Source organism: Arctopsyche grandis, chromosome 8 (assembly GCF_051622035.1).
Source record: "Arctopsyche grandis isolate Sample6627 chromosome 8, ASM5162203v2, whole genome shotgun sequence".
NCBI lineage: Eukaryota > Metazoa > Arthropoda > Insecta > Trichoptera > Hydropsychidae > Arctopsyche > Arctopsyche grandis.
The window spans coordinates 10,769,380-10,793,510 of NC_135362.1; the positions used below are offsets into that span (position 1 = coordinate 10,769,380).

Sequence of the window (24,131 nt, forward strand, 5' to 3'; positions counted from 1 at the left end):
AAAGCAGTAAAAAGATACAATGAGAGCAATTTTATCAGTGGCGTTACGTAAATTCCAGGCGCCCCCTCCCTTTATACGCAAATTATTGCCTTACAGCAAAATAACTTAAGCAATGATAACCTTTTTACGTAGATAAATCTGTCTACATATAGGTTAGGAAGATCATTTAAGTTTATTTATTTAATTGAAAATATAGGGAACCCTTTACAAACTTTTGTATGCGGGTCAAATTTTTCTAGTTACGCCACTGACTGTCAAATTTCATTTTAAAGACCGTGTCTTTCAAAATCCCAAAAACGGAACTTCTGAGCAAGTTGGAATAGAGGAAAAGGAATGAAATTAGAAAAACCGTAAGAAGACGTCTGATGGGAGGTTCATTTAAAATAACCAAAAAAGAAACAAAAACGATAAAAACAACGTGACAAAACCACTACGCTCGAAACACTAATTTGTTTGAAAGAGACAATTTTTTTTAAACAATAAGCAAACCCAAGAAGGAGAAATAAGGTTCAAATCATAGAGGAATTCCCAGTAAGATACAATGCAGATAGTAGTTGTTTCAAAAGTAGTAGTTGGTTAAAAACATTCTTGACAAGTGGTCTAATACATTTGTCCACGGCTGTACATATGAACGATTTAACCATATAAACTATGAGAAAATGCCAATACCCGAATTTTCCACACAAATGCATGTAAAATATATGTAGATACCTTACAATACGTCATCGTCAAAAATCAAAGGACTCGAGGATATGAGAATGATCCGAATCAAAAGGACATCAATCGGAAAACAAGAAAAAATGTATAAAATAAAAGGTCAACGTCGTAATATCCTTCGGATTTACGACATCCGGTCCGGTCCTTTTTTTCCCGAGGCACATGTTTCGGGTTGTGTCCGGCCAATACCCGTCTTTTGGATGGGACTTCCGACCCGGTGGACCGTTGACCGTTGCGGGAGCTATTCTCTGCTCCAGCGACCCAGAAACTATTGATGCTGCGCTATCGTTTGCTATCTGAAACATATTTCACAGCAGTTCGGGGTCCGCAGCACTATAATGCACCATGGGATTTATCCGTACGCGCAATCCTTTTTTAAATTGACCTAAAAAAATATGTGGGACAACCCCATACCAACACGTCTCCCATAAGGCCATAAGCATTCCCATCCACCGGAAAACACGCTGCATATTCATATATCGTTCACAATCTGTTTAAATTTCTGCTTGCGTGTGATACAATAAATATTTATGCAATATGAAACTCGATATGCGATGTTTGTTTTGCCACTATTTCAATTTCAGTATTGAAACAGCGAGTTCGTATTAGATTTTGAAATATTATGTTTGCGTGTTTATTCATATGTATAAAACTCGTTCGCTCGATACGTATACTTATTAAAATGTGATGGATATACAATTTCAATAGTAAATATGTACATACATATATGCGGATTAAATTCTGTCATTTTTGTTGCATGGAGTAAACTGTTGAGATTTTTAATAATCCTAGAATAAATTTATATTTTACAATGATGCCATTACAAACTTTATCTCTGAGCGACACCTATGGTATTAAACTAGTACATATGTATATAAATTTGAAATCATATTCAAATAGTTGGTAGGACGGTTTTTCCAATTTGATGAGGAACCGTTTTAAGAATGAAATCCGGTAAATTTGCAAACTTTGATAGGAAACGATCGACTTAGAGTCACAAATATCCAAGTCCGAACAGCAGCATTGTAGAAATACTCCGAAAAATTTCTCTCCCATCAAGGTCAAACCAGAGCTTGATCCCGGGAACCTATCGGTGATTAGCATTAACGCAACCACCGAGCTATACTGCTGGCTGTATAACTCGGGATCATATAAATATGTATGTATGTACATATCGAGAGTCACGTATACTTCTGATTTATATCTCGATCATTATATTTAAAAGCATATAATTACAATTATCCAAATTGATAATTTTTACGTAGTGCTATTCAGAATTACATTTTTTATCCAGACTACAGACTGTTGGAGAAGAACCATCAGAGGTATTTATGATAACGATCCTTCATCGTCCTTGATGAAATAATCAAAAATAATCTAGTTAAATCGGCAGCAAAAAACTTCAACAAGATTCTTCACTATGAAAGACGGCCTTTAATGAGGATTTTACTTATATGGATCTCTCTCTTCTGTGTAATTAATTGTCCAAAAAAAAATTTCTAGTGGAGAGGTCTACGGATTTTTTTTTATATGAATGGTTTTTATTATATAAATGCTATTATATGTACTCGAGCAAATTTTTCTCTGGAACATTTGAAGTGGAAGCTTCGTACTATTAATTACTATTACTTGATTTTTTAATGCTTCAAAAATTAAGAGTATATTTTGTCGTTAGACGACAGCTTGTTTAAATTTTAAACGAATCAATTAATATTTTGTATAAATATAATCATTTTCATTGGACTGAAAATTGTTCCGGTATGAATTTCGCTTATTGTGTAACGAAAAGCAATTTTCTATAATAACGAGATTATTATATTCGCCGAACCAATTTCCGTTCCACGACATACGATACGCTTTCAGCTTCTGGTTGAATCTCGACATTTTCCTAATGAACTTCTGAAAATATCACATTTCCACAAAAGCGACGTTGAAATGTTTCAAATACAATTCACCGCTAAACGGCGATCGATTGAATCCATCAACGAGAAAACAAAAATGAGAACCATTTACACGAGCGCGATAAATTAATATTTAATCTGATAATACGTAATACATTTCCCGTCCAATTAAGAAGCAAGAATATACTGTTTTAAATTTCGATTTTAATTGGTGTGTTGAAACGGCGTAATACGAAGAGAGTTTAAGGGGATTTTAAAGGGTCTTCGGAGGGTTTGCGAAAAGTGGATGTTCGCCTCGGGCCGCATTGCAACATTGCGACTGCAGCAGCCGCAACGTTTAATTAGGGACGTGTACCGGTGCAGTGGTGGCGGAGGCCATTAAGACACTTTCTCGAATTAAAGTGTGCGAATTAATTTCATCCGAGGTCGTAAAATGGCCGATAATCGGCGCTGACGTCTGGCGTAATTGCGCGAAAGACATAGCACTGTACCAAATTACGCTGCAAAAGTACGCAGGGTAATTCCAGCGTCTTATAAGAAACCGCAAAATATATATCTAGTATGCTCATAATAGATGGGTTGAAGAAATGAATTCGTTATGTGAAATCTATGTATGGATGTATATTATAATTAAATTTCAGTACAAGCAAAACTATTCTAACATACATATGTATGTACGAGTATTGTATGTATATGCAATGGCGTATCTAGATTTTCATACACACTCAAATTCCATTTGAAAAGTCTTTTAAATTAGTTATTTTTATTTAAATTCAGTTTATTATATTTATCATGGTGCCATTACGGGTTACCCCAAGGCGACACCTATGGCCAAATTTGAACGGTGACTAGATAAATGCATTAGAGATTGTTGCACTTCCTAGACATCCAAACTTTCAAAAATACTCAAAGAGAACTAACGCAATAGAATTCCACAAAAAAGTGTTAAGGGGTATTTCTATGTTATCCGAGGGTGCCAACCTTTTTTGTGGAATTCTATTGCGAAAGTTCTTTTTGAGCGCCTTTGAAAATTATGACTTCTCGAAACTGCGCTACTATTCAGTGCAATTTAGTGCATCTTTCCGGGAACCAATTTTTTACATATGAGCCGTTATAATTGAAAATGGCATATGTCCACTTTTCTTTATTTCGAGAAATGTCTCCCCTAACATTATATTGAATGTTTTGCGTTTAACAATATTTAAAAATACTGGTAGCCTGAAATACGTTTATTCAGCTTTTCCGAGGTTCTGGACATATCAAATTAAAATAAATGATAACAATTTGTGAATTAAGTCAAACATAAATAGTGTTTTTAGAACTAAAAATTTAACCACCACCACACAAACATAACGGTTCATACATATATAGTGAGATCGATGGGAGTTGCGCAAAACCGAGACGAGTGGAAGCGTGTTGGAGAAACCTTCATCCAGCAGGGGATGGCGAATGGCTGAAGATGATGATGATGATATACTTATATATAAATTTATAGTATTACTATTGTACATTTTGAAATTAAATTCAAATTTTGGTGACAAACAGAGGGATGAAAGTGGCCAATTCGGTAGGAACCGTTTCAACAGTGACATCAGATTAATTAGCAAACTCTAATAGGACACGAACAAGGTTTGGTCAGCAACACCCGGTCAGGGGTCGAATCCGTGACCGCTCAGTTATTGGCATTATACGCTAACCACTGATATTTTACTAGTTTCACTTTTCATCTTTCAACCATTGGGAAGTAGATGTATTCACGAACTAATATCTATATGTATGTATGTATCTGTATAATGCTAGTATTGATTTTTAACTATCGTTAAAGATTTAATGAAGTTGTTTTAAGAGGGGGTTAGTTTAAATTTTGATATTATTGTCTGTGTACCGGTTGTATTTGTTAGGCAAGGAATATATATGTACATATGTTCGTAAAATATAATCACTATGTACATAAATACAAAAAAAAAATGCGTGGAAAAATCAACATGAAAAATTGATTACAAATATTTCATTTTAATATTTTAAACTTTTCACCTTTACGATTTCAATTTAAACTTTTCCGCACACAGTAGGTGGGTTGATATTTGTTTTTGTCGTGTTTGAAGATTAAGCGAATTGGCAATTTCAAAGTGTACAGCGAAAAGCAAAGCCTCTAATCTCCGATAAAAAGGATAAACGACATTTCTGTTTGCAAAGTCTCTTCCTTTAATACATACATACACACATACGCCAAATACTAGTGCTTCCGTATCCGCAAAGGGATTACTCGGCGTGTACATTTACTATATACATACATATACATATACCAATGGAAAAATGGATGCATAAGGATCTGTATAAGGAAATCCGATCGAATCTTTAATAACAGCGAGAACTCCGGTACAGCACTCGACATTGCTTATTCCATTTTAAATCTCGGATAACGCAATTTTTAATGTAATAGCAACAGAGGTGTGATCGAAAGCTTAGCCCGAGGCTACGAAATGTATAGTATTGCTGTAGACGAGAAACTTTAAGATCTAAAGTGGATGGCAGGGACGTCACGTGGGGGCAAGTACGTGAGGAATCGCCCAAGGGCGGCTCGCTCTTAAAGGTACGGCAAATTGAAGAAATAATGTAAAAACATATAAAAAAAACCCACTGGGTATGTATAAAGTAATAATATGCAAATGTTTTCATTTGAAAAATTCATTTACATATTTCTTTGTAAACGTATTTGAAAATTTATTTCAATAAAATAAAATGTGAGTACTAGATTTTTTCCGTTTGCCATAAATATAATTCGACAGCTTCGCATTTATTATATTTAATACAAAAATAAGTCAAATGATTAATTAAAAAAAAAACCGTACTCTTTCTATAGATACTAAAGAGTTTATCTTTTATTTATTTAAAGTAAATACATAGTACTGCATTGAAAGCCTAAAATTTTCCTTGAAAGCTTTTCGATTTAAAATTTATGAACTAAAATTTACGATAACTAATCTAACGATTATACAAAAATTTGGCATAACCTTATAAACAAACTTATATTCATTTAAAAATAAAAACATAACGCATAAACATAATCATTATATAAACAGTACGGGTGCACTCGCCACTATCACGTCACTTGATGCGTGAATATTTCCATAGAGGTCAAAGAAAACTGGTTCTGATTGATACATTGCGGGGATATGTACTGCTGTATAGTATTAATAGATCGTATCGGTTGCTGCTGTTTCGATACGTCACATACACATTACGGAACCTATGAATGTGTCCATATAGAATGTACTTAAAAATATTTTTCGTACAACTGTTTACATGCAGTTGCCGACATGAGCTGTCCTGGTGAAAAACCAACCTTAAAACGTAACTTATACGAGAGAGATATATAGAGAGAGAGTAGGATCGTTTCCTCCTCTTGTCACCCTAAACTTCTTATTAGACAGCGTTTATTCAGTGATTTTCAACATTTTGACGTGATTTATAAAGCTCACCTTCGATATGGGCAGAACAGCTTGAATGTCGTCCTTGTCTATGTCGATCCTTGCGGTTAATTTCCTGGGCGGAGGATGAGACGGTGGAGCTCGTGACGCCGAAGATGGCGCCGCAGGACGTGCATATCTTACGGTACAGGACAAACGTGCCACACCTCGACCGGCACCTGCTCCTGCTTCCCCAGACCACGTCAACACTTCTTCGACCCTGAAAATGAACATTTCATTAATAAATCACGCGTAACGTACATAAATAAATAAGTGTAAGCAGTAGTATTTCCCGTCGACCCTGTTTACGTACCCACGAGGCAAATCTCGTCAAATAAACGTAAACTGGGTATTTATTGTTAACGATTCACATTATGCTGGTTTTGCATGTTGTGGGGCCGTTAAAACGGTAGGTAGGGTAATTTGGTTTGGGAATTATTTGTATTTCGCTACGAATGAATGAAGTTAATGCGATGTGTTTGACCGCGTTTTTTCCAGTACCAAATGTGGGTATTCGAATTAATTTATGACTCGATACAATCTTCAGTTTTACTATTTATTCGGTTGTAATGTACATATGTATGTACATATGTATATGTACTTCTGTCGGTGATTATAATGCATTTATTGTTTTTTAATTTAAACTTTTGACTTTAATTTAAATTTATTAAATTTTTAATTTTTAAGTTGGTAGCTTATTTATATAGAAATCAATAAATTCGAGATGCTGAAAAATCCGAATTTGAAATTTAGTGGAACCGTTTTAATAATAAAATCTGATAAATTGGCAAACTCTGATAGGAAACGATCGACCTGGACATACATATGTATGTATATTACAGGGTCTGGACAGTAGCACCGAGCCAGGGAATGAACCCATGACCCTTCAGTTGAAAGCATTACACGTTAACCACCGAGCTATGTATATTGCTGTTATTATGTACAAAACATGACAATTTAAATAACTCACTTTTTAACATATTATGAGATTAAATGGTTTTTTTTTATGTAGAAAAATATAATGTTAAGCCAATTTATCACATTTTTTAATGTTAAATTGACATTCATATATACATATGTATTTACATGTTCGCACCTTTACCTTGCATACGATCAAAAAATATTCAGTGACCGGGTAAAGTTTTAAAGGCTAAAAAAATAGCAAGGACGATTACAATTATCAGTTTTTAAGTCGAATAAGGTTTTAATTAAATGAATTCAATAGTTACAAAAATAAGAAATAGTCAACTCTAGACCTTGTAGTGGGATTTTGTCAAATATTAAACATATATAATTAAATGAAAGAAAATACTTTTATTTATTTATGTTCATATGTTACGAGCATTTGAATTTAATAAATTTAATTCAATTGTTTATTTTTCTTCAATTTTAGTCGACGAATAACGGTCGAGCTTTATTCTAAACAAAAATTGTACGCAAATATTTAACGTTATAAATTAAGTATTAAAAATATCATTCAATACAATGATATCATTCGCGAATGAAGCTGAACATCTTCAAGACAATAAATCTCAATTCAAGTGTTTTTCAATTCAACTTAATTTTTACTGGATATCTGCAAATCCGTATTTCGTACGCAGCATCCGCATATTTTATCCAGATAAATCATCATTCCTACCAGTCAATAATGACTATTAGATTCTAATTGATTTCCATAATAATTTTACTTATTAACGTAGTTCCATCGAAATTTTCTTACGTATGTTAAAAATAAATTCATTTGTTTTTATTTAAAGTGAAACTAAATTAAAAAAATTCTACATTATATCAAAAATAAATATCGGTGTTTGTTAAATTTTGTGCAATCTTTTTAATTGAACATAGAAGAAGATGATTGGCAAATGTGCTTAAATGTACAAACAATGGTAAATGTTCATATTGTTCAATATTGTTACGCTGCTTTATTTAATAATACCTGTGTGATTATTTTAAATATCATATTAAACTTTTTAGGTTGCAGTGAAGGTAGGAGATTAAATTTAACTCACGGAAATAATTTGTGTGTAATCACATTTCATTTATTTTTATATACACTTTTCAAATTCGCTGTTTATTTCGTTTATAAGTCCATACATAAAATGAAAGTAGTGAGATTATGTAATATTCAATAAAATGTAATAGAAAATAAATCCCGTTCAAGTTAAGCGTAAAGTTCAATTTAGCGCGAAAGAAAGAAAGCAACGTGTAAATAATATTGCTCTTTTTCCCACAACACATTCGGATAAAAGTTTGCGCGAAAAACTTCGATTTCCCTCACCGCGGGCCCACCTTCCGTATTTCTCGCCGTGGAATTTCCCCGCCCGTTGCAAAAGTAACGCAATCTGTTCCGCGAGCGCGTATAATTTACGATTTATATATAAATTTATTTTTGTTTTTGAATTTGCGGGGCGAGAACCACCGCCAACGGCGAAGTAATCACAATGCAAATTGCGAAACAAAACGGCGAAATCCATTCGGAAAACGCTTTTCCGACGCGGCCGCGGAAAAAGTTCACCGCGCTACTAAATAATTCAATTTACAATCAATTTCCCGCGAGACGCAAAGGCGCGCGGACCCCCCTTTGACAACCGCTGGCGCCGTTCACCCGACAAATTAAATTGCCCGACGGAAAATCGTCAACGAAGAAAAACCGCGTAATTATGAATACACACACCGCAAAAAAAATATGATATATGTAATTGGACCATCCACAGTATGTACACACTCGAGCAATCTCTTCAACACACATACGCATGTACATAAATATGTACAATGTATATATGTACGTGAGTGTTCTTATTTTATTTTATTACATTTTATACCAGGAAGGCCTTAGAGGTAAACCCTAATGCGCCTCCCTGGCCAATTACAAATAATACAGCATTTTTATTATACAAGTCGCTGAATTACGAGACTCTGACAACTCGCTATGAATTTTACATAAATTTTATTGTACATTTATCATACTCAAATAGTGGTGACATAGTAGGTAGGAAGGTTTTTAGCCAATTTAATCGGGAACCGTTTCAACAATGAAATCAGAGAAAATTGGCAAACTCTGATAGGAAGCGATCGACCTGGAGCACAAATCCAAGGTCTGGCTAGCAACAACGGGCCAGGGAATGAGCCCATGACCACTCAGTTGAAAGAATTATGGTGACCACTGAGCTATGTTGCTGGTCAGAAACTTATAATATGCGCAAACCCCAAAACACGCGATTCCTATTGGTCAGAACATTTTAGTAGACCGATAGGTATCGCACATTTTTCTTCCTACTGCAATGAAATGAAATATAGTTACTAGTTTAATAAGAGTTTGCTACAAATGGTTGCAAACAACGCGGCTGTATGCTCATTTCGATTAAATTTTGACTGTTTGAATTTCAGCCTGTACGAAAGACGAGATATTCATGGGGTTGCGCAGATGACATTTCGATGTACATTGATAATTGACAATTCTTAAAATTGAGTTGGATCTTTCTGGCAAGTTTAAAATGGCAAAAGCCGAGACAAAAGTATGAAATGAGCATGCAGCGAATTGAGCATGCGGCCGCGTGGTTTGCAACCATTTGTAGCGGTGCGATTTAGAAGTATTACATAATTTGTTTGGTGGATATTTAATATCTTTATTGTCTTTAAGACGTCAAAAATTGAAAGAATATGTCCCTTTCCGTGTGAATTTCCTTTACAAATACAGGCGTAAATAGAATCAACGAAATATTTCACCATTTTAAAGGATAAAAAATAGCTGACATAAATACAGTGATGATTTAAAATAATAATTTCAGTTAAGTGATAATAAATGATCACAGAATCAACGAAAAATATTAAAGTATTATATGAGCCGTTATATTTGAAAGTATCGGAAGTCTAATATTCAATTCCAAAAACACTATATCTGTTTGAATTACTTCAAAAATTTTTATCACTTATTTTAATTAGAAATGTCCAGAATCTTGGAAATGAAAAATAAACGTATTACAAGCCACCAGTATTTTTAAATATTGTGAAACGCAAATCATTTTGAAGAAATTAAGAAAAGTGGAATCATGCCACTTTCAAATATAACGGCTCATAACATATATGTATGTACATATATAATAATAATAATAATTATTTTTAGTTGTTTGTGTATATATATGTTTTGTTTTTGTTATGTCTAATTTATTATTTTGTTTCTTGTCTTTTCTGTTATATTTTTGACCATTGTGGCGCATTAGGAATTCCTGTAATGCTACAACGGTTCAAACTTAAATAAATAAATAAATAAATATATAAAAAAAACTTACTTGGGCAACGGTTGTTGATCCTGAGGTTCCTTCCTCACGGCGGTGACAGTGGCGACTTTCGATTTGAGTTCGACGGTCACGGTCCATTGGTCCGAAGAGGACGTGGCTCCCAGCAGCCTCAGTCCAGATTTGACACGAGCCCTTAAAAAGAAAACGAGAGGAAACTCGTGAAAATTGGCATAGAAAAAAAAATCGTAAATGGCGATGTGCACACTCGTGTGATAAAAGCAAACAGCGCAGCAACAGAGGCATCAGACCCCGCTGTTCAAGATCAACAATTGAGATTTGAAGCAGTGTTGGCACGATACGAACGTCGGCGGTGAAGGAGATAGGAGTTTCCGCGTGGCTAACGAGCGTAAAAATCGCATCTTCAATGTACCAGAACGAGAGATAAGAAAGGGTTACAAAATATCGACCGGCCAGAAGTGAGAGGAGATGTAAGGCGTTCCCCCTGCATATGCATGAAATTTGCAAAGTAAAGGTTTGAAACATTTTTTCGTGACGCAATATAAAATTTTATTAGCGACGTTTAAGTTTGCCGTCGCGTAACGAAAGGGCTTCATGTTTTTAAATTGAGTTTAAGCTTTTGAATGCATTGTGTGGGTAAAAGTCTGCTGTGTGAAAAATCTTAATTTATTCAGACTAATTGAGATGCGGCTTTCAGCATCTGAAAGATCTCTCTAACTCAATTTCAACTTTTGAAACTCGTTAGTTTCCCAGCCAACAGTTATAATAGTTTTGTTCAACAAAACGCTTTTTCAATTTGTAATTTTCTAAGCGAAGCCGCCGTGATTTTCATTGTCTATGCGTAACGTTTGAATTTTAAATGCAATCTATTTTGAAACATTGGATGGATGTTTTGTAGCGATCGCTAAATGAAATAGTATTACAGTAGTATAAATACAATATACAGTACGTGGAATAATTTTATGATGAAATTTACCTAATTTTTTTTTTCAAAATTTAGATTAAATACATAATGAAATTTTATTTTCCTTCGGGGAGGTTATATAGTTGGTTTTATGAAGGCACTCAGCAAACAGGATGTGCAGTTTCGCTCTCAATAGTAAATTTTACAGTGTTTCCATTCAACGACGGTAGTATTAAAATTAAGTAGATACTGTAATAAACCAGAGTATCGACTACCGTATAATAACTCATTTCGGTTTAATACTACACGTAAATTGTATGTACAATCCGGATTTTAAAACATATTACGATACCTTTCGTATATATACATACATATGTATATTTGTATATATTTGGCAAGTCTTTTCAAAGTAAAAGGGATATTTCTCTAGTATAATCGCACTCATATTTGAACTTTACAAGTCAGATGAAATTTACTGATTTTGAAGGTTAAAAATCTTACAAAAGTTACAAAATTTATTGTTATAGAAAAAACAAGATTTAAGTACACATAAGGTAAGAAACAAGTTAAGTTTGTGAGGTAATTTTCAAGCGTATCACATTATCTAAATGGTTCATAGGGGTGGGGGTGCAACCTTTCGTAACACGTTCAGCAGTATAAATCGGCCTTCTAAAGAAGTTTTTACTTAATAAAATTGTATGGATACGAATATAACACTGAGCAACAAAAAAAATTACCAGAGCAGAGACTAACCAATCTTTAATAAGTTTGACCCACCGAATTCGAATATGATAATGATTTTGTTGGTTGAGTTATTGGCATTTTTTAAAACGCTCATATCTCGTAAAGGAGACCCAAACAACAAAAATCATTATCATATTCGAATTTAGTGGGTCAAACTTAGTAAAGATTGGTCAGTCTCTCAACTAAAAAACGTGATTTTTTGTTGCTCAGTGTAATCGATATATAGTTGATTATTTTTTTGAAATTTGTATCATTTCGATTTTTTTTCGTACAAGACTATAATGTTACTTACTATTATGGTAAATTGTAACACTGTTTTTTTTAGTTTGCTTCTTCATTGTACAAAAAAACAAAACACAATAAAAACTTGAATTTATATTTTGATACTCGAAAACCGCCTCGTTGCCAATGTGTTGTTACCCCACTGAGCATGGTACGTATGTATGTAATTTACGAGATTTCATTATTTTTCGTGCAATTTCGTCTATTTGTAGAAAAATCAGTTCATACTGAAAGGATCCGTGGTTGTTTTTCAGCGCTGATTAACTTATCTGCCAATAGATATGACTTTAATTTAAAACATCAGTATATATGTAGGTAGATCGGTGTTTGCGATACTGCTAGCCCCCGATTTGTTCCCGAGTTCGAGCCCTATGTTGACCTCGATTGAAAATAATTCATTACGCGGATTTCTGTAGTACTGCTGGTCAGACTTGAATATTTACAGCAGCAAATCGATCATTTGCTATCGTAGTTTGCCAATTTATCTGATTTCATTGTTGAAACGGTTCCTCGTCAAAATGGGCAAAAACCATCTGAATATGATTTGAAACTATTTGCATAATAATTTCAAATTTATAACCTGTAATTTATATATGTTTAATGCCATTGGTGTCGCTCAGGGGCAACCCGTAGTAATGGAAAATTATTATAATTGTTTTAAATAAAACAAAAATACATATGTACATATGTACTTTTGAACGAAAATATGTAGTACACATATTGTAAAAATCTATATATTTTTGACTTTCATCGCTTTGACTATTTGTATTATAATGAGTTATGAACGTAGATTGTATCTGTATGCAGATATATATGTAGATAAAAAAGCAGTTTCGTCGTGTAGATAAAGTAAATTTGTTTCCGAAACATCTTGCATAATATTATATAAATTGGTATGGCATAAATCATAATTTGAATATACATACTTCGTAAAATCTTGGGTACATTAATTTTCAAATTTATAATACAATTTTGAATATTTGATAGCACACGAGTACGGTTTATGTTTCTGTGTAACAAAAAAAAAGAAGTAAAAATGTAAAAAGAAGCAGTCAGCGAGTAGGAGAATTTCGTTTGTTCAGGGTCGGTTTAATCTTGACGCATTAGCATATTTCTGCGGTTATCACTCGAAAGCGATGTATGCAAACGAGCGCAGGGGCGTGCACGTACGAGGCAAAAAGGCGGCCAGGATTAGGGGCGGCGCATTTAACACTACCGAATTTTCTCCCATTATAATGCGTAATCTGCCTCATTTAAATTTGCGTACTCTTCCGAGCGTCACTTTTAATTCTGTTCCCGGCTCATATCACTCATTCGAATCTCTCCCTCGCGGTTTTTATTTTTTCAGTCCACCCACCCTTGTGCTTCGTTCGCAGGTGTTCTTGGCAAAATTCAATACAGCCTCGATGCATTTTCACAATTCGCACGACAATGTTTCACGCTCTCGTGTTTCATATTTCAGCTGAAAAGTTTGTGCATTTTCTATCGTTCGACGTTTCCTCTTTGAGTCATATTTTTTTTGTCGCATGAAGTTATTTTACATTGAAAATTCATATGGTGAAAATTCTGAATAACGCATTGTAAATCGAATTTTTTGTTCTACGCTACGCTCGAACCAAACCAAATTTCAATTTTACATACAATGTGTTCATTTTTTTTTATATAAAACTATGGAGATTGAATTTCCTTAAATTAAAATTTTGAGATCGACAAATACGATGCGGTTGAATATTTAAAAAGGACACACTGTGAATTCTCAGGTGTGCTTTATTAATGGAAAAGTTAAGACGAAATTCTAATAAGGCCGCATAATGGATTCATACGTTTAATTCGAAAGTTTGGAGTTCTGAAACACGAGAATTTAAATATAGCTCTTTGATTCATAATTAATACATGAAAGTACTTATACAAAACATTGAAATGAAATTTAAAAAAAAATCTTCGCTTGATTCATTTAAAATGGGTAGATACATTTAAATTGAATTTTCGAACGAGACACGGATTTTTATTCGTCGATGTGCTTTTCGGCAAGCGAGAAATTAATCTCCATTGATAATGATGATAGGAGTTGGTGGAAGGTTCACCAGAAGAGGGTTGTAATTAATAAACTTTATGAAATGGCCATCAATCAAGCGTCAAAACTTGAGAAAACTCTGAAAAACTTACTATTTTTTTGAACATTATTATTTTTATTATTTTATGAAGCCTCTTTGATCTTCTCCATTATCGCTAAAGCCTTGCTTTTGCACAAAACTTGGCGTGTAGTTTATTTATTATTTAAGCAATAATCTTGAGTGTTTCTTAGAATCGTTTCAGCATTATAATACGAAGCTTTCAAAAGTCAAAAATACCGCTGTGTATTATTACCGATGCATTGCCGTATCTAATATATACATACATAATTTCTAAAAAGACTTTGTATGTACATATGTAAGTTTTGGTTCATAGAACCAAGAAAAAACTATCAATATTTCCTCTTGGAAAATAGAGTTACGAGCATTTAGCGCCATCTACTGAAAATTAATTTACCTAATTATTAAATGAATTTTTCTATTGCTGTTTTATATTGTTTATAGGTATATAGTAGGTAGGTAGTTTTTACTTATAATACACCCGATGATATTTTCATCGGGTGTATTATAAGTATTCTGTTAGGTTAAACGCCCGTGATAGATTTCATCGGATTTAACTGTATATTAAAATGAGTTGAATAAGAATAAAAAAGGGGTGCCTAAATTTCATACTAAAAACTAAAGAACTCCTTTTCAATTTTATTTGGAACGAAGTTTCTATATTTTATTTGTCACATTTCGCGATTTTTGTAATACTTGAAACGCCGCTATAAATAACACAATTTCAAACAGGGAATTTTCAGTTTTGATCCGAAAGCTTAAACGTTTTAATAATTATAATAAATGTGCGGTAACGCGCACAGCCTTAATTAAGTTTTCCATCTATTTATAATTCACTATGGGATTTTGTCCTTGTCGAACATAATTTCAAGCGAATATAACTCTTGTTTACGGCCTATTAAATGGCTCTAACCATTGTTATGCTGAAATAACCGACACGTACGTACGTTCGTACGTACACATAAACACAATGCGAACATTCAACGGGAAGCTTTTCGCGTGGAGCTTTTTAGTATTCACGATAAATCGCACTCGGGATTACGGACAACGTTCCGTTCGGGTTCGGTTATTGCTTCTCGGGAATTTACCAATTTCGTCCAGAGATCCTTTGGCGAGCTTCCCGCTCCGTTCGCACGACTTTCGGCCGATATTATTATTATTTATTTCTGCGTGCGAAATGATTGATTAGCGTTGGGGAATTTGTATCGCGAATTTAAATGATAATGAGTCCACCTGGTAGTGTTCCGTGCTCGGGAAATCTTGGCGCTGTTGGAAATCCGTTGAATAATTCAGATCTCCATTCTTAACTTTACACTTTCCATTAGGCGTGCGCCAGATTCTACCAGATGGCGCTTTAATCAAGCGCAAGGTGGACCCTGGACTCATCCTACTCGTCCTGGTCTCCCCCCCCCCCCTCTTTCCGACTCCACCTCCGTTTCCGCTTTCCTCTCTTGCTTCGAGGGACGTTTCGGTTTCATTATGGTCGACCGATAAGTGGCCGATGGGAGATCCAGAAGAACGCCATCTGCAGCCAATAATTTTCCAGCTTCCACGGTTTCAGAATGTAAAAGTTTACAGCGGCGTCGTCTTTGCCGATATATTTCGAGTTTTTTGTTCTTTTACTTTTTCTTCGGATAGTACGCCGGAGTTTCTTTACTGTGTTGTAAAATACGCTTTTTGCACTTGAGATGGGGTTGTTGAGTTTTTTTTATTAAATTGTTCGGGGACAAGTTTTTCCATTTAAAAATAGGATGTATTTTAGTGACAGGTTTTCTTATTACTGAGTAAATATATTATACAAGTAGAGAAAAATCAGAAGTGTATAAAATCTTCTGCCACGAAAAAGATGCAATTTTCAAATGAAACCCTCAAATTTGGTATATCTACTGTCTCGAGATAATCAATCTCAAATCGTAGATTATAAAATGATTTGAAATTTTGATTACGAAATGTTTCATTTCGTTATTTTATACTTCATTTATAGCCATCTAATTTATATTTATACGTCACTTATAGCGAGTACAATTTGGATAGTTTTAAATAAAAATAAAAAACAAAATATAATTAGTTTCGATAATAATAATATATGGAAACATCAATGACACCTCATTATAATCTAATATACAATTTCGAAAGAGACTTTGTAAGTATGTATGTATGTATGTAAGTATGTCATGTTGGTTGGTAACATCGAAAACAAATCAAAGTTTCTATGACGACGATTCGATATGGTTTCGATTCGATATATATTTTTTTCGCTTCAAATAAATTTATTAAAAAAACAAATGAATATTTACTATTAGATTCGCCATGTTTAAGCTGTTTATATTACAAATACTGAGCGAAGCCGGGTAAAACAACTAGTTTACAATATTAAAATGTTTCAGTACTTATGTATGTATGTAGTTGGTTTCAATCCATTTTCAGGGTAAAATTATTTTTCTAATATAAAATGGCGTTCAATTGTGTAGGTAGATATGTAGAAAGTACACAAAATTTTGTTTTCTCAGAAATTGAATTTTAAATTTAGGTCAAAATTAATAAATTGAAAAATACATATACATATATTGGTATGAAATATTTTCTTCGCAGAAAATCCTCGAATATTTTATCATAGAATGTAGGTTTAATATTTATTTCGTGATTTTTTTTTTTTAATAATTTTTAGCACGGCCTCAAGGCACAAATGCCACAAACAAATATCGGAACGCGAGCGAAGGACAGAGAATGTGAGCTTATCGACCAGAAAGAGATCAAAGCGTACCCGGTGTGCGGTACGTTGCGCAAGAAACCCGAGAAAAGCGGGTCCTGCGAGAGGAGGGTTCAAAGGAGTGGTGTCTTCTTATCACAATAAATTAGCAAAGCCCTCCTCCTTAAAGGAGAGACCACTTCTTCCTTTGGGCGCTATCTCAGCCGAATTCGTGGCCACGCGCGCTCTCCCACTCGCCAAATCTCCTCAGCGGCATCTCCGCCGGCAGGGAGACGGCTCGGAAAACGGTTTATCTGCGAAATATGATATAATTGAGTCGTTAATTTTCCCGCTGGGGGAAATTCGGGATTTATATAAACGGCAAATTTGAACAGCCCTCGCGCAGGCCGATACGCTCCATAGACTTTTGCCTTTTGTTCGTGCGGGCTTTCGCTACCCACTCTCCGCATATACATATGTACATATGTACATAATATGTACGTAGTCCAAAAATTTTATATGAAAATTGTATATAAATAGAATGAAAGAAACTCATACGTAACTGTAAGAAATGTATGTGCTAGAATTTAACACTGTCCAACTTTTTTTTAATATAAATTATAAGTATAATATGAAATGAATGCGAATTAGTATGGCACATTAATAACGTCCCAAGAACCATGACTGAATATTTAGTCACGGGTACTCGGCGAGCTAAACTGAGCGTCGGATTTTAATGTTAAAATAAAATGCATTTCTTTTATTTGTCTTGTACAAAAATACGTTCCTTTTTTAATCATATGCTATTCAAAGATTATAAAGTCATCATCTTGTATAATTATGTTGTATGTATTCTGTGCGTATATTTTTGATGTTTGATGTAAATATCATGCGTACAATCACATCGGTCATTTAATTTTTTTTAATTATTTGCTTATTTGATATGTATTTTGCACAAAAGTATGTGTTTTTTATATTTTATTTTATTTTTTACATAGATATGTATGTATGTATATACCAGGAAGCCTAACAGGTAAAACGCCAATGCGCCTTCTTAGACAATTAATTACAAACATTTGGAGCATTTTTTATTACATAAATCGCTGAATTTCGAGAGTTTGAGGAATACGAAATTAAGAATTAATTAATCCATAGAGACATCTATGGAATTAGACTTCTACATTTATTTTTACATATTGTACATAAATCAAATTCAGGTATTTGTGACATAGTGAGAAAAATGGTTTTTGCCAATTTGATAGATGAACCGCTTCAACAATGAAATAAGATAAATTGGCAAACTCTGATAGGAAACGATTGACTTTGAGTCACAAATATTTAAGTAATATATATTGTATGCTGTTATATGAAATCTTTGCGCTTTCTATTTAACATTATTTGCGCTACATTTTTGATATCAATATTTTAAATCGATTTGTGAAATTTAAATTTACATAAATTTATCAATTAAAAATCAAAACTGTTAAATATCAATAATTTTTATCTTTCTTGCGACTAAAAAAATAGGAAAACCCCTGAGCCCATCTTTTAAGAATTTGAAATGTGCAATAGCATATTTGTACAAATGAATTTGTACAAATTTAATATTATATTATATGTATATGCAAATTACCTGAGAATGAAGAAAGTGATTGGTCGATCAGGTTCGTGCCTCACTATAACCGGTAGATGAAAGCGAGCCAAGGGATATAGAGGAGCACGAGGAAGTAGCAGAGATAAAGATTCATCAGCTCTGACTTCTCGGGGAGGTGCACGAGCTTCCGTCAACTGTACAGCACCCAAGCTGGTAGCCGGTTGAATCTGAAAAATTTACACCATACGTGAAATAAAATAAAAAATAAATAAAACACACCACGTCAACATTAAACCGGAACGTCGGATACAAACAAATCTCTTTCAACCATTTTTAAACACGTCAAAACCGGAATTCACGCGCGGCCGCGTTAAACGTCACATCCTCGTTTGCCGACGACCGGTTAAAAACAATGAAAATTCCGAATTTCCGCACAACAACAATTGCGTTTTCACCGAGAGGGTGAAAATAAATAAAAAAAATCGCACGGAATTCTGTCGAAAGGCGAGCTTTTGTAAGCTTCGTGGCGCGTTTTTGTACGTTTCGCGATATTTTTATTCAAATGCCGATCATTCGTGACCGGGTTTCCGATTCGAATGCTTGAATAAGTAAAAAAATGCGGTTAGTGCTGGAAAGCTGGCGGTTTTGATCGGAAAATTTTTAGTTTTCCCAAAGACGCGTGCGCGCGCGCGATGATCTGTACCGATGTCTATGCTAATCGAACGACAATTTTCAAGAATGTCGCGTGTAATATAAACAATAAAACGGGGACGCGAAAGCGAAGAAAGACCGTTTTTGCGTGTGTAAAACGAAAGGAATATTGTAAACGTTCGCGTTTCTAAAATGTCCTCGGTCACGAAATGCTTTTACTTGAAAATATTTTGATGGAATAATGGAATGTTTTATACTGAATTTTCATATATGTATGTACATACATACTTATAAACTATGTATGTATTATAGAACATAGAGAAACCATGCTGTGTCAAAAGAGAATCTAAGTATACACAAACATATGTGTGTGCAAAGTAGGTTTTTTCATTGTCTAAAAGTATTGACTATTTATTGGAAAGAAGTTGAAACTTTGAAAAGTTGGGCTATAGAATGAAATCTATCTTAATTATCGAAATAAATGATGCCTCTTTTTCACTGAAATTCAACATTATTTGAAATGTTGAAAACAGCAAAGTCGTTTATTATTTTTAAAGTTATAAGATTGTAAGACTTCGAGTTGTAAACAAACAGCACAAAAGTGAACACGTTTTCTTTGTGTTGTTGGTTCAACTTCGATAAACTTAAAAACGTTCGAGATTTTGACGTATTATCTCCAATTATACAATTTTAATAACATCTTATGGTGTCATCTAATTTCGGGATTCCAATAAAAAATCCTTACGTAAAATTCTATATGTAGTTTTTAAAAAGAAAAGTGTTAATGTAATAATATTTATTATCCCTGCCAATTGTTTTTTTTTTGTAATATCTTAATTTATCCATCATCATAAGGTTGATATGTATTTATAGAAATGGCTATAGGACAAGTTGTTGGGATGAGCAAATAATAGTTCAAAATCCAGATCTCCCATTAAAACCCACTACTCTTGGAAACGCACTGGATAACAACACAGGGAACATATCTAAAAAAAATGTTAAGGTAGCTCAAAATTATACTCTATGATACAATTTAAAAATTTTACATAAAAAATGCAGATTTTTTACAAATATTTTGGGTTACAGTTTGTGAAACTCTGGTATGCGTATACGGGTCTGGAGCTTTATCCGGAAGCGAGCGTTCCGCATTTTTGCGCTTGACGTTTTACCGCTTATACGGGTGCGAGAATGGGGTCGTTTGTTTATTTTTTAATTTTCGCTTTATTGTTATTAAAAAGTTTTTCGCAGCTCGATTCGATCCTTAAATCGTCGTCGGCGTAATAAGAAGAAGCTCGCTGGGGGCGCTAATATCGTTTATGTGCGCGTTTTTAGACGAGCTTTTCAACGGTCCAAAACTCAAAAGGCAATATACATAGTAGAGACGAGGACGACTCGCTCGGAGGCGGTTTAATTTTAAAATAAAGTAAGTACTATATTAAAAGCGAAACGACGAAAATTTCAAACGAATATCTCATACAAGATGAGCGTGCTACGATTTCCGGTTTAAAGCGTTTTCATTAATATTATCTACCTGGATATTAATTAAACATTATTAAAATTGCGTTTACGTACATATATACATATGTATGTATGTGTGTAGGTATACATTTTACTTGAATGCTTTATATCAAATTCCAATTTTCATTGCTATATAAAATCAACAAAAAACGAAGCAATTTAGTACAATTGATATAGATTCACAAATACATATACAGTCCCTGACCAGAATATTACGCCACCCCTCTCGAGATGCATTTGGGTAAATTTGTCACGGTCGTAAATAACTCAAACGACGTCGTATTGTTGAAGTAGATATTTCACGTTTTCGTCCTTTAATTGTTGTTGAATATTTTTTTTTATAATAAATCGATTCTTGGAAACAAGCCTGGCGATTTTTCGATCCACACGAGGGCCAATTTTTTTTTAGTACCACTACTAGCTCGCCGATTGAGTGTGGGGACGCAATCAGTCTCCAGATTTTGTTTTATTTTTCTAATAGACGCCCTACTAACACCCTCCATTGTCGCGATTTTGTTTTGAGAAAACTCTCCTGTATTTAATAATGATGTAATACTTGCAATTTTTTCTTTAGAAAGATCTGATTTTCTACCCATCCAATAAAAGTTTTACACGCAATTTAAATCTTAAAACAAAGTAAAATTTCGAGATATTATATACCAACTTACCTTAGAAATATGATAAAGTTGCAGTAAAAGAGAAAAAAACACAGTGCTTTTCACAAAATAATGAATGATTTTAACGGAAACGCACGTCAATATTGAACAAAATTCAGACGCAAACCGATTTCAAACATCTTTCTTTTGTTTTTGAAGACCTTTTGAGGGATAATCCACCGATATTTTTTGCTAGTGAATAGAGTTGCATTTAAGGATAAGATCACAAAAAAAATGAGGCCAAAAGTTCCCATAATGAGTTATTTACGACCGTGACAAATTTACCCAAACGCATCTCGAGAGGGGTGGCGTAATATTCTGGTCAGGGACTGTATGTATGTACATTATTATTTTCGAAGTTTTTATGCATTATAACAATCGTTGCCAGGGGGGCTTTAGTCGTAGATTATATAATTTGTTTTCTGTGTTAAGGGCTTATGTGAATATACCATGACCTTTGTTATAAGGGCATGTTATTTACTTGATATGTGGTACATTCATATGTATGTGTGTGCGGTTGATTATTTAATGAAATAGTTAAATTTCATATAAAATAAGTTGCTTAGATTCAAAGCGCCTCAGGAACGAAATGTTTTTTTTAATAATATAACAATATTATATCTACTGAAGGCTATCAAACGAGCATATTTGAAAATCCGTTTCCTTGAAATTGTATTATGATACTTTAATTTTCTTTGTTACTCTTGAAATAAAAGGATTTTTCACTGTAAGAAATCCTGAAGATTTTAAGCCTTTGTAGTCAACATTAAAGATATATGTATGTATTTCTAAGTCAATGTGTTCATTGTTCACGTTTTTCTCAATTACGTATTTCTAAAGTCTCGAATACACAGAGGTAATGAGTTTCGTGTAGAAAAGAGCTCCTTATTTATAATGAGCCGTTTTCTTGCTTCTTTAGGTAGGTAAATATGTATGTATGTGTATATATGTATGTATAGTGAGAGATTTTCTATTAGCGGATTGAAACTTGTTGCTTTTGTGTGTACAAACTTGCTAACTACATACCTTATTTCTTATATAAACTTCACGAGACATTTAAAAAAATTTTAACGGCTGAATCGGATTTTGAGATGTAATTGTTTTACTACCAGAGTATTTTTTTTTAATTAAAATTTTGATTTTCTTTATAAAAAGATCAGCAATAAGTCTGGCTTGTATTCAATTCGGAATAGAACTGAGCAATGATTATATTATAAATAGCAGCTCCATAGTAGGTAAAAAAAAACAAAACAGCCATCAACCATAAATAAATACAAATTGCTATACCATGGAAGCATCCAATTTCCTCGCAATTAGTTATAAATGCACGTGAAATAATCAAGTTTCATCATACGACAGCCTTTTGAGCGATACGTGTACATTAATAGAGTTTAAAATTACCTGCACTCTAGGCATACATCCTCCTCCATCAGAGTCGGCAGAGCGAGGCTCCAGCACAGAGTAGGCTAATTGAATGAATCGCGGAGGCTGTTTGGGCGGGGGCACCGGCTTGGTGTCTCTAGCCGGGGGCGGAGGCGCCGGGGGCCACCAGGACGCCGGAATAGCCAATTGTGCCAAACAGGCACCTTCGCCCCCTTCAGGACTACAAGCTGCTGCCAAGGGCGCTCTGCCAGGAGCACGAGCGTGAAGAACACCGCACACTCTCATTCCAGCTTCCCCTCCGGCGTGAAATAGCACTCTGATTACAGGAGCGTCTCTGGGGATCTCTCGTACGACTACGTGAGCTGACATGTCCAGTCTGACCGGTGCTGCGTCTAGTGAGTTGTTTCTGGAGCCCGGTATTGGCGCTGGGGCTAGCGGATCTGGGACTAGGGATCGAGCTGGAACAGTTTGCTTCGTGGAGAACGGCCCGTAAGATGCTCGCACTGAAACTGCTCTTGCTGTTTGGAAGACTGTGAATCGGTCCACGGAGAGGGGAGCCCCGTCTGAAGATCCTGGCGGACTGCTGCCTCCGTTTACGATCCCTTTAGCCATGTGCTTCAGGAAAAACCCGCCGTCTTTGTTCTCAAAGTGGACTTCCACGGAAGCCGCATATCCTGAAAATAAAATTTAAAAAATGTAGAACACTGAATGTATGTACACTCCATAAATAAAATCAATATAAAATAATACCGTCATTAATACAGTTTTAATGTCCCAATTTTATTTTCTGTACATTTAAAACCTATCCAATAGACTTGTTAAAATATGCCTTGATCACGTGAAAAGCAGTTTATAGAGATCATAATAGTTAAATGGTGTTAAAAGATTCTGCCTAATATGAAAGTCTAAAAAAAAGTTGGATGATTGAGCTAAATATTTCAGCCAGCGGCATGGGTCGGTGGTTGGGCTTTTGCCTAATACTGAGAGGCGCCGGGTTCAATCCCGTGAGTTGACCTCGATTGAAAAGAATTTATTCCGAGTATATCTGTAATGCTGCTGGTCAGACTTGGATATTTGTGACTCCAGGTCAATCGTTTCCTATCAGAGTTAGCCATTTTTTTCTAATTTCGTTGTTAAAACGGTTCATCGATAAAATTGGCTAAAAACCTTCCTACCTACTATCTCACTACTATTTGAGTATGATTAATGTACAATAATATTTACGTACAAGTTA

General features: G+C 34.3%; 1 protein-coding gene across 1 annotated transcript in view; it reads right to left on the reverse strand.

Moving 5' to 3' along the window:
- Positions 1–23,565, reverse strand: part of dtn (transmembrane protein 132C dtn) — a 33,601-nt gene extending 10,036 nt beyond the window's left edge. The window contains exons 1-4 of the mRNA XM_077436641.1: positions 22,916–23,565; positions 18,729–18,916; positions 10,378–10,518; positions 6,101–6,308 (exon numbers count right to left, since the gene is read on the reverse strand). Coding sequence (XP_077292767.1) covers positions 6,101–6,308; positions 10,378–10,518; positions 18,729–18,916; positions 22,916–23,509 — 1,131 coding nt within the window. The 5' untranslated portion in view covers positions 23,510–23,565. The remainder of the gene's footprint in view (positions 1–6,100; positions 6,309–10,377; positions 10,519–18,728; positions 18,917–22,915) is intronic.
- Positions 23,566–24,131: the final 566 nt, after the last annotated feature.